We start from the raw sequence: 23,665 nt of genomic DNA on the forward strand, positions 1-23,665 counted from the left end.
TATTACTCACGTAAAAGTACAAAGTATCAAGAACAAAATGTACCTGAACTGATATCAAAAGTGAAAGTTACAAAAAAAAAAAGTGGCTCATCGCTCAGTTATGTTATCATCATCATGTATTATATTATTGGGTTATTCTTTCTGATGCATTAATATAGCTATTAATAATAGCTTGTTATTATTGTGGTTTGTTGAAGTGAAGTTGCCTTAAACTATATTGTGCGTGCAAAAATAATAATCCAAAACATGCTCATTCATGCAGCGCATTGTGTCACATGTTCACTGCGTCTGTGATCAAACCTTGTGGACCATAGACATATGTTGTGGACGTAGGCAAAAATGACACTTATTAATTCCTGCTTTTATTCTGAAGCTTGTACATTTCACTTCCTCGTTGCTGGTGCGGTCCTCGCCTGCAGCGCCCCCTGTGGGCCGCTTCTGTCGTGCATGAGCTCGTCGTTGTGGAGAGGTGACGGAGGCGTCAGATACGACGGGCGCAGATTTGAAAGCGGCTGGAGTCTGCGCTGCGCTGCCGGAGCAGGAGGCTTGTTTTTGAGCTGGAGATGACAGCGGACGGACACCAGGCGACACACCGCTGATGACTCGGAGATGGGACGCGCACATTTGTCGTTGGCAGCGCTGCACATCGCCACGAAGCCAGCTTCACGGTACCGATGCCTTGCTTTCGATGACCCGCAGCCCGCCGCTCGGACCGTGTAAACTGAACGGTAGGTTGGGATGAAGCTGCTGTTGATTATCGGAGTTTGGTCCGTTCACCTGCGCTGCATCGTCCTCTCTGCTCGTGCATGATTCCCTGGCAGGTATCTACGCAGTTTTAATGCACGGGCTTCTGCTTCACATGCACACACGCAAGTGGTGTTAAAGCAAGTTAATGCGGTCGTAGCCTCCATCTCTGTGTATCCTCCACGTATTCCTCAGTTATTACCTGTGTGTGAAACAAGATGACTGACACTGATCGCTGCCTCTCGCAGGTTAAAGGGAGCTGACCTGCCCTGACTGACAGCCCTGACATTTCCATCTGGACCTGGTGATATGAGAGGCTCCGGGAGGCGGTGATGGAGCTCCGGGAGTTGGGCTGGCTGTGTCTGGTGGGTCTCTTCCTGGCCTCCGTGTTCATCGTGCTGGGATGGCTGCTCCAGTACTCGCTCACCCTGCTGCGGCTGCGGAGAGCCAGGAAGACGGGGGAGCAGGACGGGGGAGACCCAGCCTGGCAGCAGCTCTCCCTCATACAGCCCCACCACAGCTGGGCTAGAGGTGTGTGGAGCTTCCTGCTGAAGCTGCGCCCGAGCCGGGATGGAGGATCTGAGGACGGGGTGAAAGGCTTGCTGACCTCCCTGTTCTCCTTCAAGTCCTTCAGGGAGCATTGGCAGAGAACCTGGGTCAAAGCTCTGAATGAGCAAGCTTGCAGGCATGGGGTAAGTTCATCTGAGTGTTGTGGAGGTGTAGTGTTGTGGAGGTGGAGCTCCTCATATTGCAAAGGAGGTGCTGAATAAACAGTGTGAGTGTGTAGAAGAACACACCTGAAGTTACTCCACTGAGCAGAGGCATAGATAGTTAAGCTGATGCAGATGGTGTGTCCATGCGCGCTGGAAGTGTGTGTAGGCAGGGAGGTGGAGGTGTGGGAGCTGGAGTGTCTAATCTGTCAGAGAATGGGGGGCAGAGCCTTGCGTAACAGCTCTGAATCAATGCACAGAAGAGCAGAGAGGCAAGACCAGCAACAGTGTGAACACCCACACCTCGTAAAAATAGCCTGGTACCCCGGCCTGTGGGGGGGAATGGATGTGTTCGATCACAGAGGAACGGTTGTCTCACCTCTTCTCACTGCTCATAAAGCAAAGTTCAGCAGATCGTACAGCCGGTCGTCTGGCACGTGTTCGAGGCTTATCATGAGTGACTTCCTAAAGGTCTTTCTCCTTTTAAATTGTTCATTTGATCTGTGAATCAAAGTCTGCCACGCAGTCAGTTTCCTATGAGCACTACCCCCCACTCAGGAACTGTGTGTGTGTGTGTGTGTGTGTGTGTGTGTGTGTGTGTGTGTGTGTGTGTGTGTGTGTGTGTGTGTGTGTGTGTGTGTTGAGTGTGGCATGAGTTGGCGGGGAGTTCAAAGGGGTCAGATCAATCCTCAATCATCACCAGGTTTTGATTTATGAAGGGTCACCTGATTGAAAGCCGTCCCTCAGATGTTCAAGCAAACGCTCTGGAGAAACGCTCACTGAGGGTCAGAGTTCAACACAAATCTGCAACTTTTTTTAGATCCTCTGCTCACGAATAGACATCACACAGGAGGGAAAGTAAAACATGACGTTGTTCCCCTTCATTTATCAACATTCATTCAGAGTTATTGTATTGTGACAATTCGGTCATTGTGTGTTTTCTAAATTAACGATTCTGAACAAATCGGAATTAGAAAGTGTGTGTTGCGCTTTATCTGATGTAATACATATAAGTGAAACGCAGTTAATGGAATTAACATTTACTTGACTTTGTGTACATTTGCTGTATTGTCTTGTATGTACAGCATGTATTGGAAAAAATATCATGATTATGACTGCAACCATGTAAGTCAGCTGTACTAGCAATTAACTTAACTCTGCTGTTTTTGCTGATTTTTTTAACCTTTGGACATCAGGCTAGCCTTTTCCCTCTGTTTTCAGTCTTTATGCTAAGCTAAGCTAACTGCCTGCTGCCCTCAGCTTTATGACTGTTGTACAAGTATGTGAGTGGACTTGATTGTCCCATAAAGACAAATCCAGAGCTTTGAAAACTGGGGCCACTTAATGTTTGTGTTTCTTCGTGTGAGTCCTTCATGGTCAGTGAGTCTGTGTGCGTTTTCTCTGTGTAGTAGTGGTGCAGCGTTAAGCCTGCTGAGCTTATATCTGTTTTCATCAAAGTGTTAATCATTTTCGTGCCAGAGGACAGAGCGGCACGATTCTTTGGAGCTGCTTGTCTTTGATGCGTGGTGGTAAATTGCCGTGTGCCAGCTTAGTTATCTTACAGTGGCCTAATTAGTTGATCCATTGTGACCTTCGTGCCTCTCAGTAACCAAGAAACTCCTCAACATCGGTGTGAACCTCGGGTGAACTTTGGAGTGTTTAATGAGCTAGATTCCAGTTCGGCTCTTTGGTGGTCATATAAAGAACTGTATTTGACGCCTTGCCAGTCATGTCATCAAAATGAATCACAATATAACCTAGCTGTAGTTTAAATAGACTTTTGGCAGCGCTAAACACAAAGATGCTGCTTTTAAGAGCTTGTGTTTTTTTAAAAAGGAGCACAGTTTTTGTACATGTAGCTTCAGTCTGTTACGGCTGTTTGACCTTTGGGCTTATAAAATGCTTTAAAGGCCCAGCAGGCACAGGCCTTTTCCTCGGCAGCGATAAGGCATATGCTGTTTATTGTAAGATAATTCTCCAGACTGGTTAAATGCACCGGTGGAGGAGGAGGCCGAGACAAGCTGTCCGTGTCTGTGTGTCCATGTGGTGTTTAGTTTGTGAAGTGAGGGTGCGAGCCAAAGCTTCCCCAGCTCACCCATCACAATGAAATATCTGCTAGTCATTGTGTCTGCGTGCAGGGCAATCTGTTATTCTGAATGTGTCTGGGACGCATGCAAATCACTCGTGACTTTGTTTGTTAACGAAACTCCTAGCGCAACACTGAGATTTTAAATTCCAAACATGTCTTGTCAAATAGAAATACCTCAAGGACTCAGTCGAGGAGTGATTGAGGGGACAGTCTTGGAATTTAAAGGCCATTTAAAGGCTTGGTCTCCATATTGTCCTTTTAGCATCAGACAGGTGCAACGAATGTGAAAGTGAGTGGTTGTGACGTGTTGTAATAACCAGTCATCTCTGTATTGTTCAGACTTACGCTTCATGCTTGCTTCTGGCTCTTCACCTGGAAACCTGACTGGAAAAACCTGCTGTGAGGGTTAGTGGCAAGTATTAAGTGGCCACAAGCGAGTCCCGTTGCATTCTTTGCCTCTCACATACAGTAAGCACCCGCCGCCTGCCAGGCACGTCGCTGCGGCCGCTTGGAAAACCGACCCGGAGACTTGCGTTCTCCTCTCACTTGCATTTCATTAATTGTGTTTCTACAAAAACATGAGCTTCCCTGGAGGAACACGGTGCGATGAAGATACGGCTTCAGTGTCATCATGTGGGGATTAGCACCAATCCTTTATAGCATTAACCTAAGTACTTCTCCGGCATTTAAGATTGATGCTGACAGAGGTCTTTAAATAATTATGTTGAAATTTATCCCAATAAAGGCAAGTTGAATGGAAAGTTGGAGCTATAAACTAGATTCAGCGAAGCCGTTTCCTCTGCAGGCCCCATTATGTTTGCTTGAGCATTAGATTATATTGTTTTAATTATTTTTTACTTTTTATGTGAAGTTTTTAATTAGTCATTTGAAAAATATATTTGTCTTACATGGCAGTGGTTCTGATGAGCCAGTAGCCGATTAGCTTAGCATAAAGAATGGAAGCAGGGGTACTGTGTCCAAAGATAATGACAAACCATCATCATTAACCTGTTATCTTTGTTTAATCCATACAAAAAACAAAGTGTAAGAGCATGAGGTTGTGGTATTGTGACCTCCTGGTGCTTGTCGTCACCACCAGCTAGACTCAGAGAGAGAGAGTGGTATTGATGTTGTCATCTAGCTCGCAGCAGGACCGGGAATAAGCATTTTCCCCCAAATGTCAATCTATTCCTATAATCGAGACAATGATCGGCCTATTAATCAATCATGATAGCAATCGTTAGTTGCTGCCCTAGGTCTATATCTGGTCATCATCAATAACAATAAAGGCACATTAGGCCATTTTCTAATTGATTACAGAGACCAATAAATGAATTTGAAGTCCCTCTGGTTCAGGGTCAGCTATTAGACAGAAGCCACTTCTCACATTCAGTTCATCAGCATGTTCTGCAGACTGTGAGCAGATGTGAATGTGTCGGACAGAAAATCTATTCTATCACCATATTGTAATAAGAAATCATGATACTGTGCTGCTGGGTTAGCTGCTGAACGAGAGTCTGTGGGCTCAGAGTGTGTGTGCTGGAGGGCAGCGTATCGTTATCGCTAACTGTATCCAACGACCTCGTGTCTCCTTCAGATGTAAGAAAACACCTCACATTATCATAATGTAAACATATCTGCCTCATCTTGTGGAAGGTCTTGCAATGAGCGCACAGGCAGCGTGAGTGCAGGTGCGAATGAATAGACAGGCCTGCACCGGCCACAGATACTGGATGTTTTCTTTTATTCTTTTATTTTTCTTTTCTTTTTTTATTTTTTTATTTAATGGTCAGTGTTTTTGCTCCTGTGAGAACTGTGGTAAACGTTTCAGAAAGTCTTACTAGATCCTGAGTTTTCCAGTTCGCTGCAGCATCTTATGTAGACAGTTGATGCTTAATTAACAAATGATGTGGGAAGGGAGCTAATATGACATACAGACTGGTGTTGCCTGCTAATGTGGCCTGTCACCTCAGGGTTTTTAAGACTGGGTCGCTCTAAAGATCATTGTGAAACATGATATTGTTTTCAGGACCCTGTTTTCTTCACCAGTGACATAAGCCATTGTATCCCAGTCACTGAGCGAGTGTAGCCTTTATTTGGGTGACGATCATCAGGGAGAAACAAAGTCATGACTGGACAAAAAAGTGCTTGAGGGTCTGTTTTTATTTATAAAGCTTTTCATAAAGCAGGGCTGCATCTCTGTGCTTGGTGCCATATAGCATTTTGATTATTATGAAGGTTGTGTAAGAGTCAGTGGGCCACTGTCTGCAGGTTTTAACAGCACTCATTTCAGAGGTCTGGTTCGGCTGCTCTCGTCGATATTCTGTTCACTGCAGCAGACAGTGACGTAAGCCAGGAACCCTCCAATGCTGATGTGGGACTCTGTAAACACTGCTAGCTTACAGAACAGCTCATGCTGTCTCGCTAATTTTGAGTGCCGTCAGTATGCTGTGCCCTCGTGGCAAAGGGAGACCCCGAGGGGAGACCTGACCCTGACCCCTGAAGTCCAGTACTCAAAACAACAAGACGAGACTAAAACATGCTCGGGGGAGGCTGAATCCTGACAGGGAGGTTGGGAGTTGTCACATGAATACAGCAAACAGCAGCAAATGGCAGACGTTAAATCATCATTGTTTGGGTTTACAGAGACAAGGTGTCAGTGACGGTGCCCTGTTCGGCTTCTTTTTTGAAGACATTTAGTCAAAAGTTTACTATTTTTTTATCTCCACAAAATAAAGTCCAAGAGTTCTGAGGACATGGTGAGACACTCGGAGTGCCTGTCTTTAGATATAGATCAGAGGAGACAGATGCAACCACAGGGTGAAAAGCAGAGTGGTTCAGCGCTGGCCGTGCGTTGCAGCTGGGTTCTTGACATATCTAAAGATATGTCAAGTCTACCTCCGGTGAAATGATGATGACTTACATTGTCGCTAAGAAAACCCCCCTTCTCACTCTCCCTGTGTCCCTGTAACCCAAAGATTTGGCCTGAGGCTTCATTGCAGCTGGTCATATGCTGCAGTGTCAACAGAAGGACGTCTTCTTGCTGCACAAACACACATTCACGCGTGTGTGTGGCAGTCTGCATGCTAGGTTAATTGATGCTGATTTCCATGGAGTTACTTGCTCACTAGATTTACTTATACAGCCATAAACACTTCAGTGAGCGCAGTTAAGCATGATAATGATTGAGCTGTATGTGTCCAAAGGCTAATATGCCAGAGAACATAAAGACACGCGCGTCTTTTCTGCAGCATAAAAAGAACCTCCTGCACCTTTGGACAGCACTAATCCCATGATGCAGCTTGTTGCATGACTCAGTTGTTTATCCAGAGAAAATGTGTGTCTGCTGAAGTATTAGCGCGGAAGTCTCGGGATATAATCTTGCTTTGGCAGGGGGACTTGATATGGAACCACTCAGATGTCCCCGGCCGGATTAGTCTGTGGAGGAGGCTTGGAGGACTTGCCGGGTTGGCCTCCTCAGACCTGCACATCATAGTAGCTTCACCACAGTGTGTGCGCATCTGCAGCTGACACATGATGCCAAGCTGTCGTCACTGGGTTCAGTGGGTGCGAGAGGAAGACTAATAGAGCATAGGAGTGTGCATCTGCAGGGAAGGAAGCTCCCTGTCCATTCAAGATGTGCAATTATAAAGAGGCTGGTGATTAGCTTTAGGCCACAGTTCACTTCTTCCCTCTCTGACTGTGAACTGCCGGTAGATGATTAATGCCCTGTGATTTTGCTCAAGTAGATTTCCTCTCAACGACAGGGGACGTTAAGCACTCCGCGCTCATTTGCAGGAAGCTGACCTCAGTCACAGCAGCTGATGAGAATCAAATTCAGCAGCCAGTTTTACTTTAACAACCAAATTTTACTTTGATGTTGCAATCTCTGTGAGCTAAGGTTTTCATCGACAGGGCGGCTGCTCTGAAAATGGAGACACACATTAGGCATTATTCTAATACGATGTAGTACCTGAACAAGTTGTGAAGTGGAGCTAAATCTTAAATATTTGACATAGAAGTCTTCTTCCATCTTGTTGTAATTTTAATGAAAGTGTTTTATGTTGTAGTTTTATGTGTAGACCAACAGTTAGTTAAAACTCTGATGAGTGGATTGGTTTGTAGGTTTCAGCTGGGACACTACGACCCAATTTATACCTGGTATTAAAATGCAGTCTGATATATAGTTGTTCATATAAGGATAAAACATGTTAATGGGAGGTGTAAGTGCATCCTGATTGGATCTGCGTGACCACATCTGGAGGTGGTCTGGTTCACATTGTGTCCAGATCTTAGACAACGTAGCATCAATACAGACATTTGTTTTCAGCTAACATAAAATACAGGTTGTTCAAATTGAGAGGGTGAACAGGTGAGATGGAGACACCTCTAATTAATGATTATGTGTCTGTTCTGTGCCATGAAAGCACAAAAAATATGTTATTATAGGCGGAATGAAAGCAATATGGGTGGGAAATGAATTAAATGAATGCTGTTATCGTGTCACAGAGTAGGACACACACTACTCTGCAGCACGGTGGGACAAACTGACACAATATTTTTAATACAAAGGAATAACTTCATGTATTTCTTTTGAAAAATTTACCAAAGGTGTTTTGTGAAAGAGAAAAAACAATACAACAATAGAAATAGCTTTTTCTGCACCACAAAGTTTCCACCTTTGTGTAGCCTGAACCTCAGATACTCACTATGAAAGGAAAAGTCAGGAAAGGAAGATGAGGGTCAACAAAAGCCACAGGGGGAGTGTATTTCTGGTTGACCCACATGCTTTTGAGAGGCTCTGCCAGCCAGACCCAAAGGGGGGATGCTGACAAACCTGAAGTGACACCACGGATGTCCTCAGGAACTGTCTCTCTCCAGAAATACCGTCCACACACACATGCAGTTGAACAGTAGTGGTTCACGAGAACAAATTTGTGGTTATGCTCCTAGGTTTGCCCTCTCCATGACAAAGTGAGCTCGGTAGCCTCTGCCAGGAGGATATACAACACCACAGAGCACCAGATGGCTACCTCAGAGGCCAAAATGTCTGAGTGAACTCCCTTAAAATGGGTAGAAAAACATGAACCAGGTAGATATTCAAGGCTTTACCTTAAAGGTTTAAATTAGTATGTAATATTAAATATTTTCCAACCATATTTCATTTCAGGGACATGATGCGTGATGACTGCACCATTCTGAGCAAACCTCAAAGCATGTACGCTTCTAGCACTGTGGCAAACCCCAAATCTTACAACACTGACATTCTAGTTCAGCCCAGAAAGTGATTCTTTGCAGGAAATGATATCAGCACCCCCTGGCAGAAACAACAAAGACTGAATATCTGATGACACAACCGTCTCTCGGGCATGCGAGACTTTGACTGGCATGCCTGTGCTGCCGTGTGTCCTGAGGTCGTTCGCAAAAATATAAAGTTGTCAGTTTCTCTTCGTCATGGATTAGCATGTTTGACACAAAAAGCACAAATCTGTGCCTGAAATGTGCCATGACTCGTCAACAATAGAGGTATGGACTTGAGGGTTTTGTGGTATGAAAATTGTAATCCTGGAGGGCGTCTGGCAGCCTGTTGGTTAAAATGTGCACCATGTAAGTGCAACATTGCTGGTTTGATTCCAGCGACAGACATCTATGCATATCATAGCTATAGACTGTATAAAGTACACAAATACAACTATTTGTATACATGCACATATATTCAGTTTATGGTCATGCCCCACTCTCTCTCCCCATAGTTCCTGTTTATACCAACACCTTCAGATTTCTAATTAAGGCAAAATGCAGGAAAAAATGATGTGAAAATGTAATGTTATTTTGCTCTAAAGATGCTCACTTACGCAGGCTGTAGGTGTCCTAAACAACACTGACATTCAGAATTATTTTCTCAGCATTGTACCGACTAATTTGTCTCACTGCAAAGATGCCGGTGGGGTTTGACTGCAGCGAAAAACAAAAAAACCTTGAGCTTTGCACATCGATGAGCCACACACACAATCAGAACCTTGTGATTAGCGGGTTTATCTAAAGCGCTCGCAATCTGAAATACACATCATATTTGTTCTGCACTTTGGATGTAATGAACGGTTGGGTGACCAAGCAGTTTTAGAGGCTCCAGCCAACCGAGGTAAACACAGCCGGTAGTACGCTGTCATCATGTGACTGCGGTGTTGGTCCAGGGAAACTACGTAAGCTTGCAGTATTGCACTTGGCTTCCTGCCCTCCTGGCTGGAACACAGACACACACACACACAGACACACACACACAGCAAACTTTGTTATATCATCCTCCCACCTCTGCCCCGCCTCCGCTGTTGTGTTTGATAGAGATTGGACTTGGACCTAGAGGAACATATGCCCTGACAATAGGGGATTTGTTTTCTCTCACTTGCATCTCCTGAGCCAGTTAAAGCCGTCTATTGAAACAGATCCTCTGGCACACTCACACTGTGATAGTAGGCCACTGGTGTTGCCACGGTTCTGGTGAATCTTTCCTTACAACCGTGACACTAATTCCTCTTGTTACGGATGTTGTCCAAGTCCGACACTCATACAGTAAAAGCTGCCATGCTGTGGGCATGACTAAGCATTGACTGATGCAGCCTTGATAATGGAGGCTGTTATGAGGCTGAGGCACAATGTGCTCTGAGCAGCCTGATGGAGAGAGGGAAACCACCACTTCTGCATTATTACAGAAGCTCATGTTGACTTGAACGCACTCCTTTTCACCCTTTAGTCAAACATATGTTGTCTTTTTTTTGCCAGTATCTTCAGGCACTATTCATCTGAGTGCACAAATCCACAGTGCTGCCTGGACTTAACCTCATGTTTGATGGCAACGTGGTCATTACAGCCATACTCGTTACAAGAGTGTGTTTATCCATTCATGTATATACTCTGCAGATTTAACAGCTTCACCTTGTAGTGATGAGAATTTGGCATGCATAATGTTGATTCAATCGCAAAAATCACCTAAAGAAACAGCTCGCTGTCTGCTGTGATGTTGTTGTATAAGCATTGAATGCAAACGACGTGATCAGGACCACGTGTGAGTGATCATCCAATCACAGAACAAAGTTCAGTGCAGTTCTGATGCCAAACATGCTTAAAATTCATGACACTAACAAAGGATGCAGAAGGGCTGCAAACTGCTAACCAGCTGCATTAAAGGCTGCATCACTGCGGTACAAAATCTTTCATGTCATTGCCAAGTGTCTCTCCTCATTCTCTTATGTAATATTTAGGACATTTGTTCTCTTCCTCTGTCTCCTCCAGAGCTCCATCCAGATCACTTTTGACAGCAGTCTCCAGTTAACTGCTGCCTCTGCCATAGATAGCGTGACCTGCGTTGACCAATCGGCACACCGAATGGTAGGTAGTGTTTGTGGTTGATGTTTGTCACAGCTGCAACACATGCAGGGATTAGCTCCTAAGGCAGGCATCTTTAGTCATCCACCCAGTACATTTTAACTGGAGCAACACAAAATCCTGGAAATATCTGTGTCAGTGAGATTCAGATGAAGACGGGGATTTTAATAGGCAAAGACAAAGTTAGTGTTCCCCCATCGCAGTATTGTCCTTTGTCAACCTCTTCTTGTTCAACAGGTTCTACACTGTAAATGTTGGGTGGACACGGTGACTTTTCCTGTGACGGTCACCCAGCAGTCACCCGCTGCCGTTTCCATGGACACCTATCAGATCACTATAGCACCCATGGTGACAAAGGTACAAAACGCACCTGGATTTTTGCACATTTGAGGGCAGGCCACTGAAACAAATGAGAAATGTCAGAGCATCATTTGCATTGTTTATTCAAATATGTAAATTCCCCTCTTAAAGATCACGTGTAGTCCTGCCATCTCTGCCGCTGAATGTGGAATCTTAGTATATTTCACTAGTTATGAGAATCAGTAGCCTCTGTCAACCCTGTTGCTCCTGTCTCAGTGATGGCTGTTTTCTCTCTTTCTTTATGGATAATCATGTTGCAAGTGATTTTCCATCTGCATGTCACACATGCCACCATCTACCATTATGAGAAACTTTTATTGTTGCACCTTTACAGCATTTTCTGTGTCATAAAATAACCCTGCCAAATGTTACCTGGTGTTTCTTCAAGTAAATAATGAAAAAATAATAATTTGGAATACTTGTAATATTCTGTAACTTCACGTCTGTTAAGTTGCTGTCTGCCCCTGCTTCCCCTATCTGTCTCCATCAGGTGGCGGTGTGTCTGGAGGAGGTGGAGGACGAGGGGCTGCTGATGTCCTGGACTCTTTCCAAGCAGCCATCGTTCACTTTGACCGTGTCTCCATGCAAACTGCAGAGACAGGTGACAACATCTGATGCGGATACCACTGATCTGATATGTCGGCCTTGTGCAGTCTGCAGAGGCCTCAGTTTTGAGACTGTTTAGAGTTTTTAGAGACTGAAAGGTTGCATGCATTCAAAAAAGGAGGCACACAGTATGCAAATGTTTTTTTTCTGAGACTGACCCCATAAATCTCAGTCAACATGTAATGTTTTGCATGTGAGTCACTTTCCACCCCATTAATCTCATCGTGAGTCATGAAGGAAAATGCCGCTCTTCAATATCGTTGCATAAATGTGCTTGTCATTTAATTCATTTTGTCTGAGAAGGCAACAAAGTCAGTAAATTAAGGAAAAAAACAAGTATTGAGCTTAGGAAATTGTTTTCATTACCGAAGACAGCTCTCATGGATATGCACTCAATATGAAAACAAGAACAGAAAAGTCTAAATTGTATGTTTTGTAGTCAAGGCGAGCCCCAGTTTGTGTTCATAAATCAGTTTATTAACCTCCGCTGCTACAACACATATTGGTTTATCATCAGAGAGGAATCAGTTGCTTGTTTGTCTTCTCAGGGCACAGAGGGTGAGGCAGACCTGGACATGATTAAAGGACTGATAGAGGATACTCTGTTCAGCACTCAGCCAGCCATGGTCCTCAACCTCAAGACTTGTGCGTCCAGTCCTGTGGTGAGAAATGTGTTTTTTTTTTCTGTAAGCAGTAAGACAAAGGAGGACTGAAATAAATAAGCTGCTCTGACTGAAGGCTGTATGATAGATCCTGGCCTTAATCTGAAGGCCAGGAAAGCCTCTATAATACCTCTGCTGAAAGTCACTAATCATATTCTTATCAATGCAGATTCTGGCCATCACTCTGTTCTTATACTGTTTGACTGGTCTGCCACCCTTGACACTATTGATCACACTGTCATGCTGGATAGACTAAAGCACTTAGCGTAGATGGAGCTGCCCTCTGATGGTTTTGCTTATATCTTACAGAGAGATCTTTCCGGGTGATTATTGATGATTTTGTCTCTTTGGGGGCTCATTGTGGGGTACCACAAGGTTCAGTCCTTGGTCCTCATCTTGTTCACCTTGTATATGGTCCCCCTGTTAGGCTTTCACCTTAAATATTTTTCAGGACTTAAAAATGCAGACTGGAGGTGATATTCAAAGAAACAAAAGGATACAATAAATGTGAACAAAAGGCACACTCAAAAGTAGTGGAGAACACAAACACAAAAAAGCACTCTCTAGGAGCAGAAGAAGAAAGTAACAAAAGAACACCACTGGAAAGATTGAGGCTCAATAAACACTGGACATGGCTGGTAGGCAGGCAACTGGGAACAAACTAGAAAATCACAGAGAGATCAGGGCAATCTGGCAACAGGTAGAACCAAGAGCCATCCTTAAATACCCAGTACTCATCAGCCTAATGCGCCCCAGGTGCGCTGCTGATTAGGCGGAGCCAGCTGAGTGCAAGCACACACCCAGCTTCAGACAGACAAATAACACTAAGGGAAAAGGGAAAGGAACAAAACATAGGAACACCCCCTTGGTCATGTCATTTGTCAGTTTCAGATTGTTGCCTATGACTGTTAAAACCAAGATTAAGAACAGTTGTTCTTAAATGTCCCACAGTTCAGACTGAAAACACTGCTTTAGTTCCAGTACAATGGAACTGCCTCCGCCTCACTGTCAGGTCAGCTGAGTCTGTACCACGTTTTAAACTTTATATAAACCTACTTGTGTAGGCTGGCGATTTTAACAAGGTGTTGCAATGGCATTTCTTATTTGTTTTGCCTTTTATATTCAGTTTTATTTGTTATGTTGCTTTTATTGTTGAGTTTCAAAAATTGTAAATTTTCTTGCTGTTGTAATTTTTCTTGCTGTTGTATTTTATGATTAACTGTGAAGCTCTTTGAATAAAGTTGACTTGAACCCTCTTTCTGCACACTCCCAGGCCTCCATGGACCATCTGTCGGTGGGATTGAACCCTGTCCCCCAGAGCGTTCTGGTGAGACGACTACTGCTCCGGCAGCTCAGGGTGACCTTAACCAAAGGTCAGATATTCTCTCTCAGCGTCAGATCATTTCCGTCCAGCTTCCTGCTGATTGCCAAGTTCTCACTGTGTTGCTGTGCCTTTGCAGGTCAGTGGTCTCGATCAGGGGAGCTGTGCTGTGTCCTGAGCCTGGACCAACCCTCCACAGAGAGGACAACCCGCTTCCTGTCTGTGCCCAGCAGCGCCAACGCCCCACTGGAATGGAGTGAAGAACTTACTCTGTAAGACGGCATCTGCAGTGTCAAAGCTGCTGTTAATGTGTCATGATTGTGTACATTCGTGTCAACATTGAAGGCCCTGAAAGTGTCTTTTCTCAGTCAGCTTCAGGTGCTTAGTTGGGAAAAGTGGGTGGTGAGGGTGGTGCCATCATTTCTGTGCACCAATCAGGATTTCACAGCAGTCGTGAATTCTCTTGTGAAGGTCAACATTCAGAGACAGGTTTTATGACATCAAGCCTAACCTAAAACAATGGGTTGCGGGTGAGGCCAAGCTAATTCTCTGAGGAAGGAAAAGAGACATTGAAACTGCCATTGAATTTCTGCACAGTTGTAGATAAAGATTAGGCTACACTAATATTATTAATATTTTACTATTTGCCACAAACACAAAGGGAGGGAGGTTTAGCAGCAGTCTGACAGCACCGTAAATTACATTTATGTAACCACAATAACAAAAAATCTATTTTGGCTCTAATACTATTATAGTATATTACTCAAGTTATTAAAAAAAGATCACATTATGTACCTGCATCATTGCTATTTCTATTATAGCATAATGTTGCTATCAGCCTGAAGGCACAACTATTATTTCATCATTATTTTATGCCTTTATTGGATTAGCCTGCTCCTCCTTGAACTGCCACCTTATCGTGGTGGAGGAGTTTGAGTACCCGAATGATCCTAGAGGCTATGTTGTCCGGGGCTTAATGCCCCTGGTAGGGTCTCCCAAGGCAAACAGGTTCTAGGTGACGGGTCAGACTAAGAGCAGTTCAAGAAGCCCCTTATGAAAGAAATTAAAGCAAGGAAGCGTACGTCGCCCGGATTGGCGTCACCGGGGCCCCGCCCTGGAGCCAGGCCTGGGGTTGGGGCTCGCAGGCGAGCGCCTGGTGGCCGGGTCTTTGCCCACGGGACCCGGCCGGGCACAGCCCGAAGGAGCGACGTGGGCCCGCCTTCCCGTAGGCCCACCACCCGCAGGAAGGATCAGAAGGGGCCGGTGCTATGTGGAATGGGTAGCAGTCGTGGGCGGGGGCCCCGACGACCCAAATCCTGGACAACGACTCTGGCTATGGGGACATGGAATGTCACCTCACTGTGGGGGAAAGAGCCTGAGCTAGTGCGGGAGGTTGAGCGGTACCGGCTAGAGATAGTCGGGCTCACCTCCACGCACAGTCTGGGCTCGGGAACCCAACTCCTTGAGAGAGGCTGGACTCTCTTCTACTCTGGAGTTGCCCGCGGTGAGAGGCGGCGAGCTGGTGTGGGCTTGCTTATAGCCCCCCAGCTCAGCCGCCATGTGTTGGAGTTCTCCCCGCTGAGCGAGAGGGTCGCTTCCCTGCGCCTTCGGGTTGGGGATAGGTCTCTCACTATTGTTTCGGCCTACGGGCCGAACAGTAGCGTAGAGTACCCGGCCTTCTTGGAGTCCCTGGGAGGGGTACTGGAAAGTGCTCCAACCGGGGACTCCATTGTTCTGCTGGGAGACTTCAATGCTCACGTGGGCAGCGACAGTGACACCTGGAGGGGAGTGATTGGGAGGAACGGCCTCCCCGATCTGAACCCGAGTGGTGTTCTGTTATTGGATTTCTGTGCTAGTCACAGTTTGTCCATAACGAACACCATGTTCGAGCATAAGGGTGTCCATCAGTGCACGTGGCACCAGGACACCCTAGGCCGGAGGTCAATGATCGACTTTGTAGTCGTATCATCTGACCTTCGGCGGTATGTCTTGGACACTCGGGTAAAGAGAGGGGCTGAGCTGTCAACTGATCACCACCTGGTGGTGAGTTGGATTCGCTGGCAGGGGAAGAAGCGGGACAGACTTGGCAGACCCAAACGTACCGTGAGGGTCTGTTGGGAACGTCTGGCGGAACCCGCTGTCAGGGAAGTTTTCAACTCCCACCTCCGGGAGAGCTTCAACCAGATCCCGAGGGAGGTTGGAGACATTGAGTCCGAATGGACCATGTTCTCCACTTCCATTGTTGATGCAGCCGTCCATAGCTGTGGCCGTAAAGTCGGCGGTGCCTGTCGTGGCGGCAACCCCCGAACCCGGTGGTGGACACCGGAAGTAAGGGATGCCGTCAAGCTGAAGAAGGAGTCCTATCGGGCCTGGTTGGCTCATAGGACTCCTGAGGCAGCTGATGGGTACCGGCAGACCAAGCGTGCGGCAGCTCGGGCGGTTGTAGAAGCAAAAACTCGGGTCTGGGAGGAGTTCGGGGAGGCCATGGAGGAGGACTACCGGTTGGCCTCGAGGAAATTCTGGCAAACCGTTCGGCGCCTCAGGAGGGGGAAGCAGCTTTCTGTCAACACTGTTTACAGTGGAGGTGGGGAGCTGTTGACCTCGACTGGGGATATTGTCGGGCGGTGGAAGGAATACTTCGAGGATCTCCTCAATCCCTCTGTCATGTCTTCCGTAGAGGAAGCAGAGACTGGGGACTTGGAGGTCGATTCATTCATCACCGGGGCTGAAGTCACTGAGGCAGTTCGCAAGCTCCTCGGTGGCAAAGCGCCGGGGGTGGATGAGATCCGCCCTGAGTACCTCAAGTCTCTGGATGTTGTAGGACTGTCTTGGTTGACACGCCTCTGCAGCATCGCGTGGCAGACGGGGACAGTGCCTCTGGACTGGCAGACTGGGGTGGTGGTCCCTCTTTTTAAAAAGGGGGACCGGAGGGTGTGTTCCAACTATCGGGGGATCACACTCCTCAGCCTCCCTGGTAAAGTCTATTCCAGGGTACTGGAGAGGAGAATCCGGCCGATAGTCGAACCCCGGATTCAAGAGGAACAATGCGGTTTTCGTCCTGGCCGTGGAACACTGGACCAGCTCTATACCCTCCGCAGGGTGCTTGAGGGTTCATGGGAGTTTGCCCAAACAGTCCACATGTGCTTCGTGGACTTGGAGAAGGCATTCGACCGTGTCCCTCGCGTCATTCTGTGGGAGGTGCTCCAGGAGTATGGGGTTGGAGGCCCTCTGTTGAGGGCTGTACAGTCCCTGTACAACCGGAGCAGGAGCTTGGTCCGCATTGCCGGCAGTAAGTCGGACCTGTTCCCAGTGCATGTTGGACTCCGGCAGGGCTGCCCTATGTCACCGGTTCTGTTCATCATTTTTATGGACAGGATTTCTAGGCGCAGCCAGGGGCCGGAGGGGGTTCGGTTCGGGGGCCGGCAGATTTCGTCTCTGCTTTTCGCGGATGATGTTGTCTTGTTGGCTTCCTCGAGCCAGGACCTTCAGCATGCGCTGGGGCGGTTCGCAGCCGAGTGTGAAGCAGCTGGGATGAGAGTTAGCACCTCCAAGTCCGAGGCCATGGTTCTCGACCGGAAAAAGGTGGCTTGCTCCCTTCAGGTTGGAGGAGAGTTCCTGCCTCAAGTGGAGGAGTTTAAGTATCTTGGGATCCTGTTCACGAGTGAGGGAAGGATGGAACGTGAGATTGACAGGCGGATCGGTGCAGCGGCTGCAGTAATGCGGTCGCTGTATCGGTCTGTCGTGGTAAAGAAGGAGCTGAGCCGAAAGGCGAAGCTCTCGATTTACCGGTCAATCTACGTTCCTACCCTCACCTATGGTCATGAACTTTGGGTCATGACCGAAAGAACGAGGTCCCGGATACAAGCGGCTGAAATGAGTTTCCTCCGCAGGGTGGCGGAGCGCTCCCTTAGAGATAGGGTGAGGAGCTCTGTCACCCGGGAGGAGCTCAGAGTAGAGTCGCTGCTCCTCCGCATCGAGAGGAGTCAGCTGAGGTGGCTCGGGCATCTCTATCGGATGCCCCCTGGACGCCTCCCTAGGGAGGTGTTCCAGGCATGTCCCACCGGGAGGAGGCCCCGGGGAAGACCCAGGACACGCTGGGGTGACTACGTCACTCGGCTGGCCTGGGAACGCCTCGGGATCCCCCCGGAAGAGTTGGAGGAAGTGTCCGGGGAGAGGGAAGTCTGGGCGTCCCTGCTCAGACTGCTCCCCCCGCAACCCGGCCCCGGATAAGCGGAAGATAATGGATGGATGGATGGATGGATTAGCCTGCTGCCTTGCATGTGTTTGTGTTGATGAAACTGACGGATTTTATTTAAAACAAACGAACAAAAAAACCCACTAACATATTTCATCCAATGTATCACTGAAATTGGGGATTTTGTTCAAGGACTTCAAGATTTTTTTAGGTGATGACATCATAAAATGTGACGACAGATATTCGAATCTTCACTGAAGAACCTCAGTAGAAGCTATGAGTGTAACAAAATGACCAGTCCAGTTTAACTAACACAGTTGTTTCCTGTCTGTTGAAGGGAGCTGGGCCTAGAAACCAAAGAGCTGAGAGTAAGACTTCTGGAGCGGAATGGCAAACGGGAACGTAAGGCATTTCTTGATCGCAATTTACTATTGGCTGCTGTTCAGAAACCTGATCAGCAGTAATGTTTCGACTGCTTAAGCAAAATCATCTATGCCTGAAATGCACTGCTGGCAGGCTCACTGGAATAATCTTTGTTAGCGTTTTTGGGATGCACAACATGTCAGGAGATGCTGTCGTTGCGGCCTCAGAACATTTAAGGAACAGCTTTCATGCCGTTTGTACAAATATTTCAAGACTTTCTTTTTGTTTTAATCTGGATAGAATTCCTGCCTGGCCATGCCTCCATCGTCCTGGACCCCCGGTGCAAAGTTCCTACCGGACAGCACATACTGTCAATAAGCCCCGGCCACGGCTTGGCACCGAACGCAACTGTCACAGCGGAGGTGAGCGCCAAGATGCAGCACGTTTCTGTAAAATGATGGAAAACTCTGTCAAAGCCATTCTCATGCTATGAAGTGTGCAGTTACATCACGCTTCATTATCTAACACCAGGCAAGCTGGAATGAAACAAAGATTCACAACAAAAGGAGCAGCGGTGTTGTGTAACAGCTGATACATTGTCATGCCTGAATTTAGCCAACTTGTTGCCGTTGTTTTTCTTTTTTCCATCTCCATATTTCTCCATATCATCTGCTTTATCTCTGCAGGCTGATTTCATGTTGATACATCCTCTCCTCTCCTGTAAATCTCCTGCAACCTCTCATGCCTACATTAGTCATCTGAAATTGTCTCTGCAGGTCCAGATGTCAGTTTAAATAAAGTGCCCACCTCTTAAATAAAGTGCACTCTTTCTAATGAAGTGCCCATTCCCTTTACACATTCTATTTGCTAATTGAAAAGTTCATTTATTGTTTTTTTTTTTTACTCCTCCAGCTGCTGTATGTGGAAACAGAGGAGCCTCGCAGCAGCCAAAATGCTTTGCCACTTCGCTCCTCACTCACACCCACCAAGAAAGTCGATGTGGACCGAACCATCATGCCAGACGGAACCATTGTCACCACCGTCACCACCGTCCAGTCACGAATCAAACTGGAACGCAGTCCAGGTAAACGCAGAGTAAAGTCTTGTGCCAGGTTCGGTGTGCAATGGGAGAAAAAGGAATGCAGTGATGATATTAACAATGACTTAAAATAGTTGCGATGTCTCTCAGGTGAATCTCCTTTGCGTTCGCCGTCCAAAGTGGAGGTGACTGAGAAGAAACCCACCATCCTGTCAGATGGCAGAGGCAGTCCCCTCTCCAGCAGTGAGTTCAGAGGCCAGACGTTGTTTTACATAACTAATGCAAAGTAGGATAAGCAGCAAGCTGCAGTGTAACACGAGATTAGAGGAATGCACTTTTCAGTACGCATCATGCGCTCTCTGTGCAGGTACTCCTGTGCAAAAACCTTAACGTTTTCTAACAGGTTAACTCGAGGACACGACTTGCTTTACAAGGCAGAGTACTTTGGGTACTCTGCCTTGAAGTCTGAGAAACACAGCAATGTTTGGTACATTTAACTATATGCTCTATGAGTTCTCATAAAATAGTGTTCTCTTAGTTAGATACAATACAGTTTTTCTTCTATGTGTCTATAGTATAGTCCTGAGCTACATACAGTGTTTGTGTTGTTGTTACTCAGAGAGCAGCCGCCTCTCCAATGGCCTTGATCCCGTTGCAGAGACGGCCATTCGGCAGCTGACAGAGTCCGCCTCCAAAGCAGCTCGGAAGACACCAACAAAGAGGAGCACGCTGATCATCTCGGGCGTGTCAAAGGTCAGACAGCGGAAACTGTGTCAAACATAGTGTCTTGTTGAATGTGTGCCATCACAGGTAAAACAAAACTGAGGCAGCGAGCGAGTCGTCTGCCATGACGCTTATTTCAGCGCTGTTGTTTCGGTTTGAAGGCTTCATTCATCAGTAGGATTACAGCGACACGCACGGCTATTTTTGTTTTTAATGATTGACATACCATTCATGAAAACGTACTTTTAAGGAATCTGAAGTACAGTGATGTGGAGTGGAGCAAGGCACAGTGACTCTGATCTAAATTTGGTCCACAGTCACAGCCCCCCATTGGGCCACATTATACTGGAATGTGAGTCTTCTGTCCTGATTTTAGCCACAAAGCCTTTAGAAATGTATTCAGTGCAAGAGGCTACGCTTGAAACCTGACACAAAAGGCACTGGAATGTGCAGCTATCATGATGTTGAAAGTGTAAGAATGATTGCAGATAATATAACAAGTGTTCACACTTCTGTTACTCTTCTTACATCTAATATAACCCCTTAATTAGTTGTTCTAAAATTTGTAAAAGGACACAATTTGATTGGAGATCTAACACTCATCAGGTTCCGCTGTCAGAGGACGACTGTGTGTTATCAAGCGGCTACGCTGCAGCCATGGACGCAGCCATGCACGGCAACCATTACAGCTCGGGGCATCACCAGGACCCAGATGAAACCACACCCTCGGACGTGTCGGAGCGTCCATCTGTGGACGATGTGGAATCAGATACTGGTTCCACCGGTGCCTTGGAAACCCGCAGTCTCAAGGACCATAAAGGTAGTGCAGTGGTCATAGTTTGCTGCCTGGGGTAATGTTTTATGCTAATTGTAGAAGAACAATATTCAGCCATTCAAATATTGTTTTTGCTAATTGATTGATTGCATATGATCACTTCCCTTGTCAGTGAAGCATATATTTTAAGTATGTAAGATGGGTTTTTATTTATATTTTCAGAACTCAGTGCTGTTCTAGTACAGTATATTTCACATGCAAGCAACTCTTTTATAGCCTTATATAACATCAAATATTCAGTAGAGCACTGAGTGATTCATAGGCCATACAACATGGCTGACTCTAAAGTGCTGCTACTGCCCTCTGGAGGCCATGCTGCAGCATACACCCAACAGACCAAAGTGGCTTTGAATGTGTGAGTGCTGAATTCAAATTGCTTGTCAATTAGATAAGGGAGCTCTCTCCTGAACATCGTGAATAACCTCATAAATCTAACATTTGGATGATTGGTTGATGTTTTTCAGCAAGGTCCCAATACTGCAATCATGAAATGCCACTTAACTACATGAATGTATTCCGTCTGCTTCCTCTAGTTGGCTTTCTACAGAGTGGGTCGAAGCTGTTGTTCCGCAGAAGACATCGAGAGAAAGAGCCCTGTCTAAGCCAATCCCACGAAGACATCTCCAACATGGGCAATAACTTTGCTGCTGCAGCTGCTAGCAGCCGTAAGAAGTCAGGCAGCTTCTCCCGGCGTCTCATCAAGCGCTTCTCTTTCCGCTCGTCAGGCAAATCAAAAGGCAAAGCCACTGCTACCAACGGAGGAGCGAGCTCGCTGGATAACTGATCACCACTGTTAGGGTTGGACATGGGTCATCCTGACTGTGACAGGATTGGTCTAAGGCCTCTGTTATTGCTGTCAGAAGGACAACTAAACCTTGCAAGAGTCCAGTCTTTGACAGGTCGAACACCCCAGGCGGGTGATCACCTGTACAACTTGAAAGGAGGATACCTCTGGGAGGGCTTTTTCCTCTGGAGAGAAATTACTGCACCTTCAGGAAAGAAGTCATGTTTCATCATGTCACTGATGTTAAAATGTGATTATGAAGTCTGTTTCTTTTGAGGAGAAATCTGCTGCTCGGCGAAGAGGAAGTTAAAATATGTCCTGTTCCTGTTTGAACACACATGATAGCTGGAGTGTTTGATTGTGACTGATGGGGGGAACGCTCTTAAACTATTTATTAATGATAGAAAATGCCAGTATGATGCTGTTGGTTGCACTTTGGACTTGAAAGTTTTATAATTCCTCGGTTGTATAAAGGTAATTTATTATTATGTGGTTCTCATGAAACAAGTGCTATTTATCCCCCACCCCCCCAAAAAAATATTCATCATAGTTGCATTACCTTGTAAAATAGAGACATGCTGTGTGTTTTCCCATGCAAGTGTAATTTTAAGCACATAGTTTTTAAGTAAGTTGACAAAAATCAGTCTTAAACTAGCTGTAAAGTCCATTCATAATTGCTTATACATTGGTTTTAGAATGTTGTTCAATGTTGTATCTTAAATAAGACGCAGTAAAGATTTACACATTTATTGTACTTTTTGTTTCATGAAGGTACTTTCTGTGGAATATCATGATGTATTTCAGTTTGCTTTCGAAACTTCGACCAGCCGGGGTCTCTAGCAGACTCCTCAAGCCGCCAATGAGCTTACATTTTTTTTTAGATTCTGACATTTTTCTGTCAGTTAAAAAAATAAACAAAACTTTTCATTTCCTGCTCTACTCCACTACAACACATTTTCAAGACCTCAGTTGATGCTCATATGGACTTTTCATGATTGCAATAACTGTCATTACTGTGCAGCAAGATGCATGTGTTGTGTGAAATGCCTCATTTGGGTTTAAGGCAAAATCATTTGCAGGAAATGCTGATGTGATCAGCTCATAATCATAAGCTAAACATAGCAAAACTATACCATATTAATATTTAAGAGCATTATCATACTGCATTTCTTTTTTAATAAATTTGAGTCTGAGTATCAACAGTTCTGTAGTTTATATTGGGAAATAAATGGAACTGAGGTCTCAAGAAGTGTTCAGAGATGCTCTGCTGAGGCATCGCGAGCAGAGCATCTCCAAAGTTATGACAAGGTGATGAGTAAAGTTGACACACTCAGGGCTGGAAGTGAAATTGCTACAAGCAACTAGAGATATGAGGAAACCTGATGCATGCTTCAGGCAAACAGCACCAGTATGTAAAAATGTACATACATTTTTGGACATTTGTGTTTTGTCAGAGGTAATTAAATATCTTTTAACTGATTGCATTAATTGTGGGACTTCAGAGCAACCAAATTAAATGATTTTGATTGAATGTTCAGGTTTATTCACATCAATAAAAGGATTGCTATTCAAATGGATGACAGAGGTGGAGCCACTGTTATCAGAAGGACTCTGGAGGACAGGTACATGTGCTTCACAAAACTCCAGCCAAGTCAAAATGTTGAAGAAATGAACAAAGCCACTTCATTGTCCAAAGGCACATTATATATGGTATATATGGCTGGAATGTGAAACAGAAAGTGGCTGCGAAATTTAAAATATGTATGATTTCTGTTGTTATATTTGAAATGTTTAACTTATTGCAAATAAATTATTTTTGAAGCATCACCTACAAGTCTGTACCTGACTTTT

The 23,665-nt window shown here is 45.7% G+C and overlaps 1 protein-coding gene across 1 annotated transcript; it reads left to right on the forward strand.

Moving 5' to 3' along the window:
* Positions 1 to 411: 411 nt before the first annotated feature.
* On the forward strand, positions 412 to 23,641 carry c2cd2l (c2cd2 like). Its single transcript, XM_070983748.1, has 15 exons — positions 412 to 728; positions 993 to 1,436; positions 10,834 to 10,929; positions 11,164 to 11,283; positions 11,777 to 11,887; positions 12,441 to 12,554; positions 13,828 to 13,927; positions 14,015 to 14,147; positions 18,408 to 18,472; positions 18,734 to 18,855; positions 19,346 to 19,517; positions 19,623 to 19,715; positions 20,092 to 20,225; positions 20,802 to 21,015; positions 21,564 to 23,641. Exons 2-15 carry the CDS (start codon positions 1,077 to 1,079, stop codon positions 21,812 to 21,814), a joined length of 2,085 nt encoding a protein of 694 aa, XP_070839849.1. The 5' UTR covers positions 412 to 728; positions 993 to 1,076; the 3' UTR covers positions 21,815 to 23,641.
* The last annotated feature ends 24 nt before the right edge of the window (positions 23,642 to 23,665 follow it).

This window comes from Chaetodon trifascialis, chromosome 16 (genome assembly GCF_039877785.1).
Source record: "Chaetodon trifascialis isolate fChaTrf1 chromosome 16, fChaTrf1.hap1, whole genome shotgun sequence".
In the NCBI taxonomy this organism is placed as follows: domain Eukaryota; kingdom Metazoa; phylum Chordata; class Actinopteri; order Chaetodontiformes; family Chaetodontidae; genus Chaetodon; species Chaetodon trifascialis.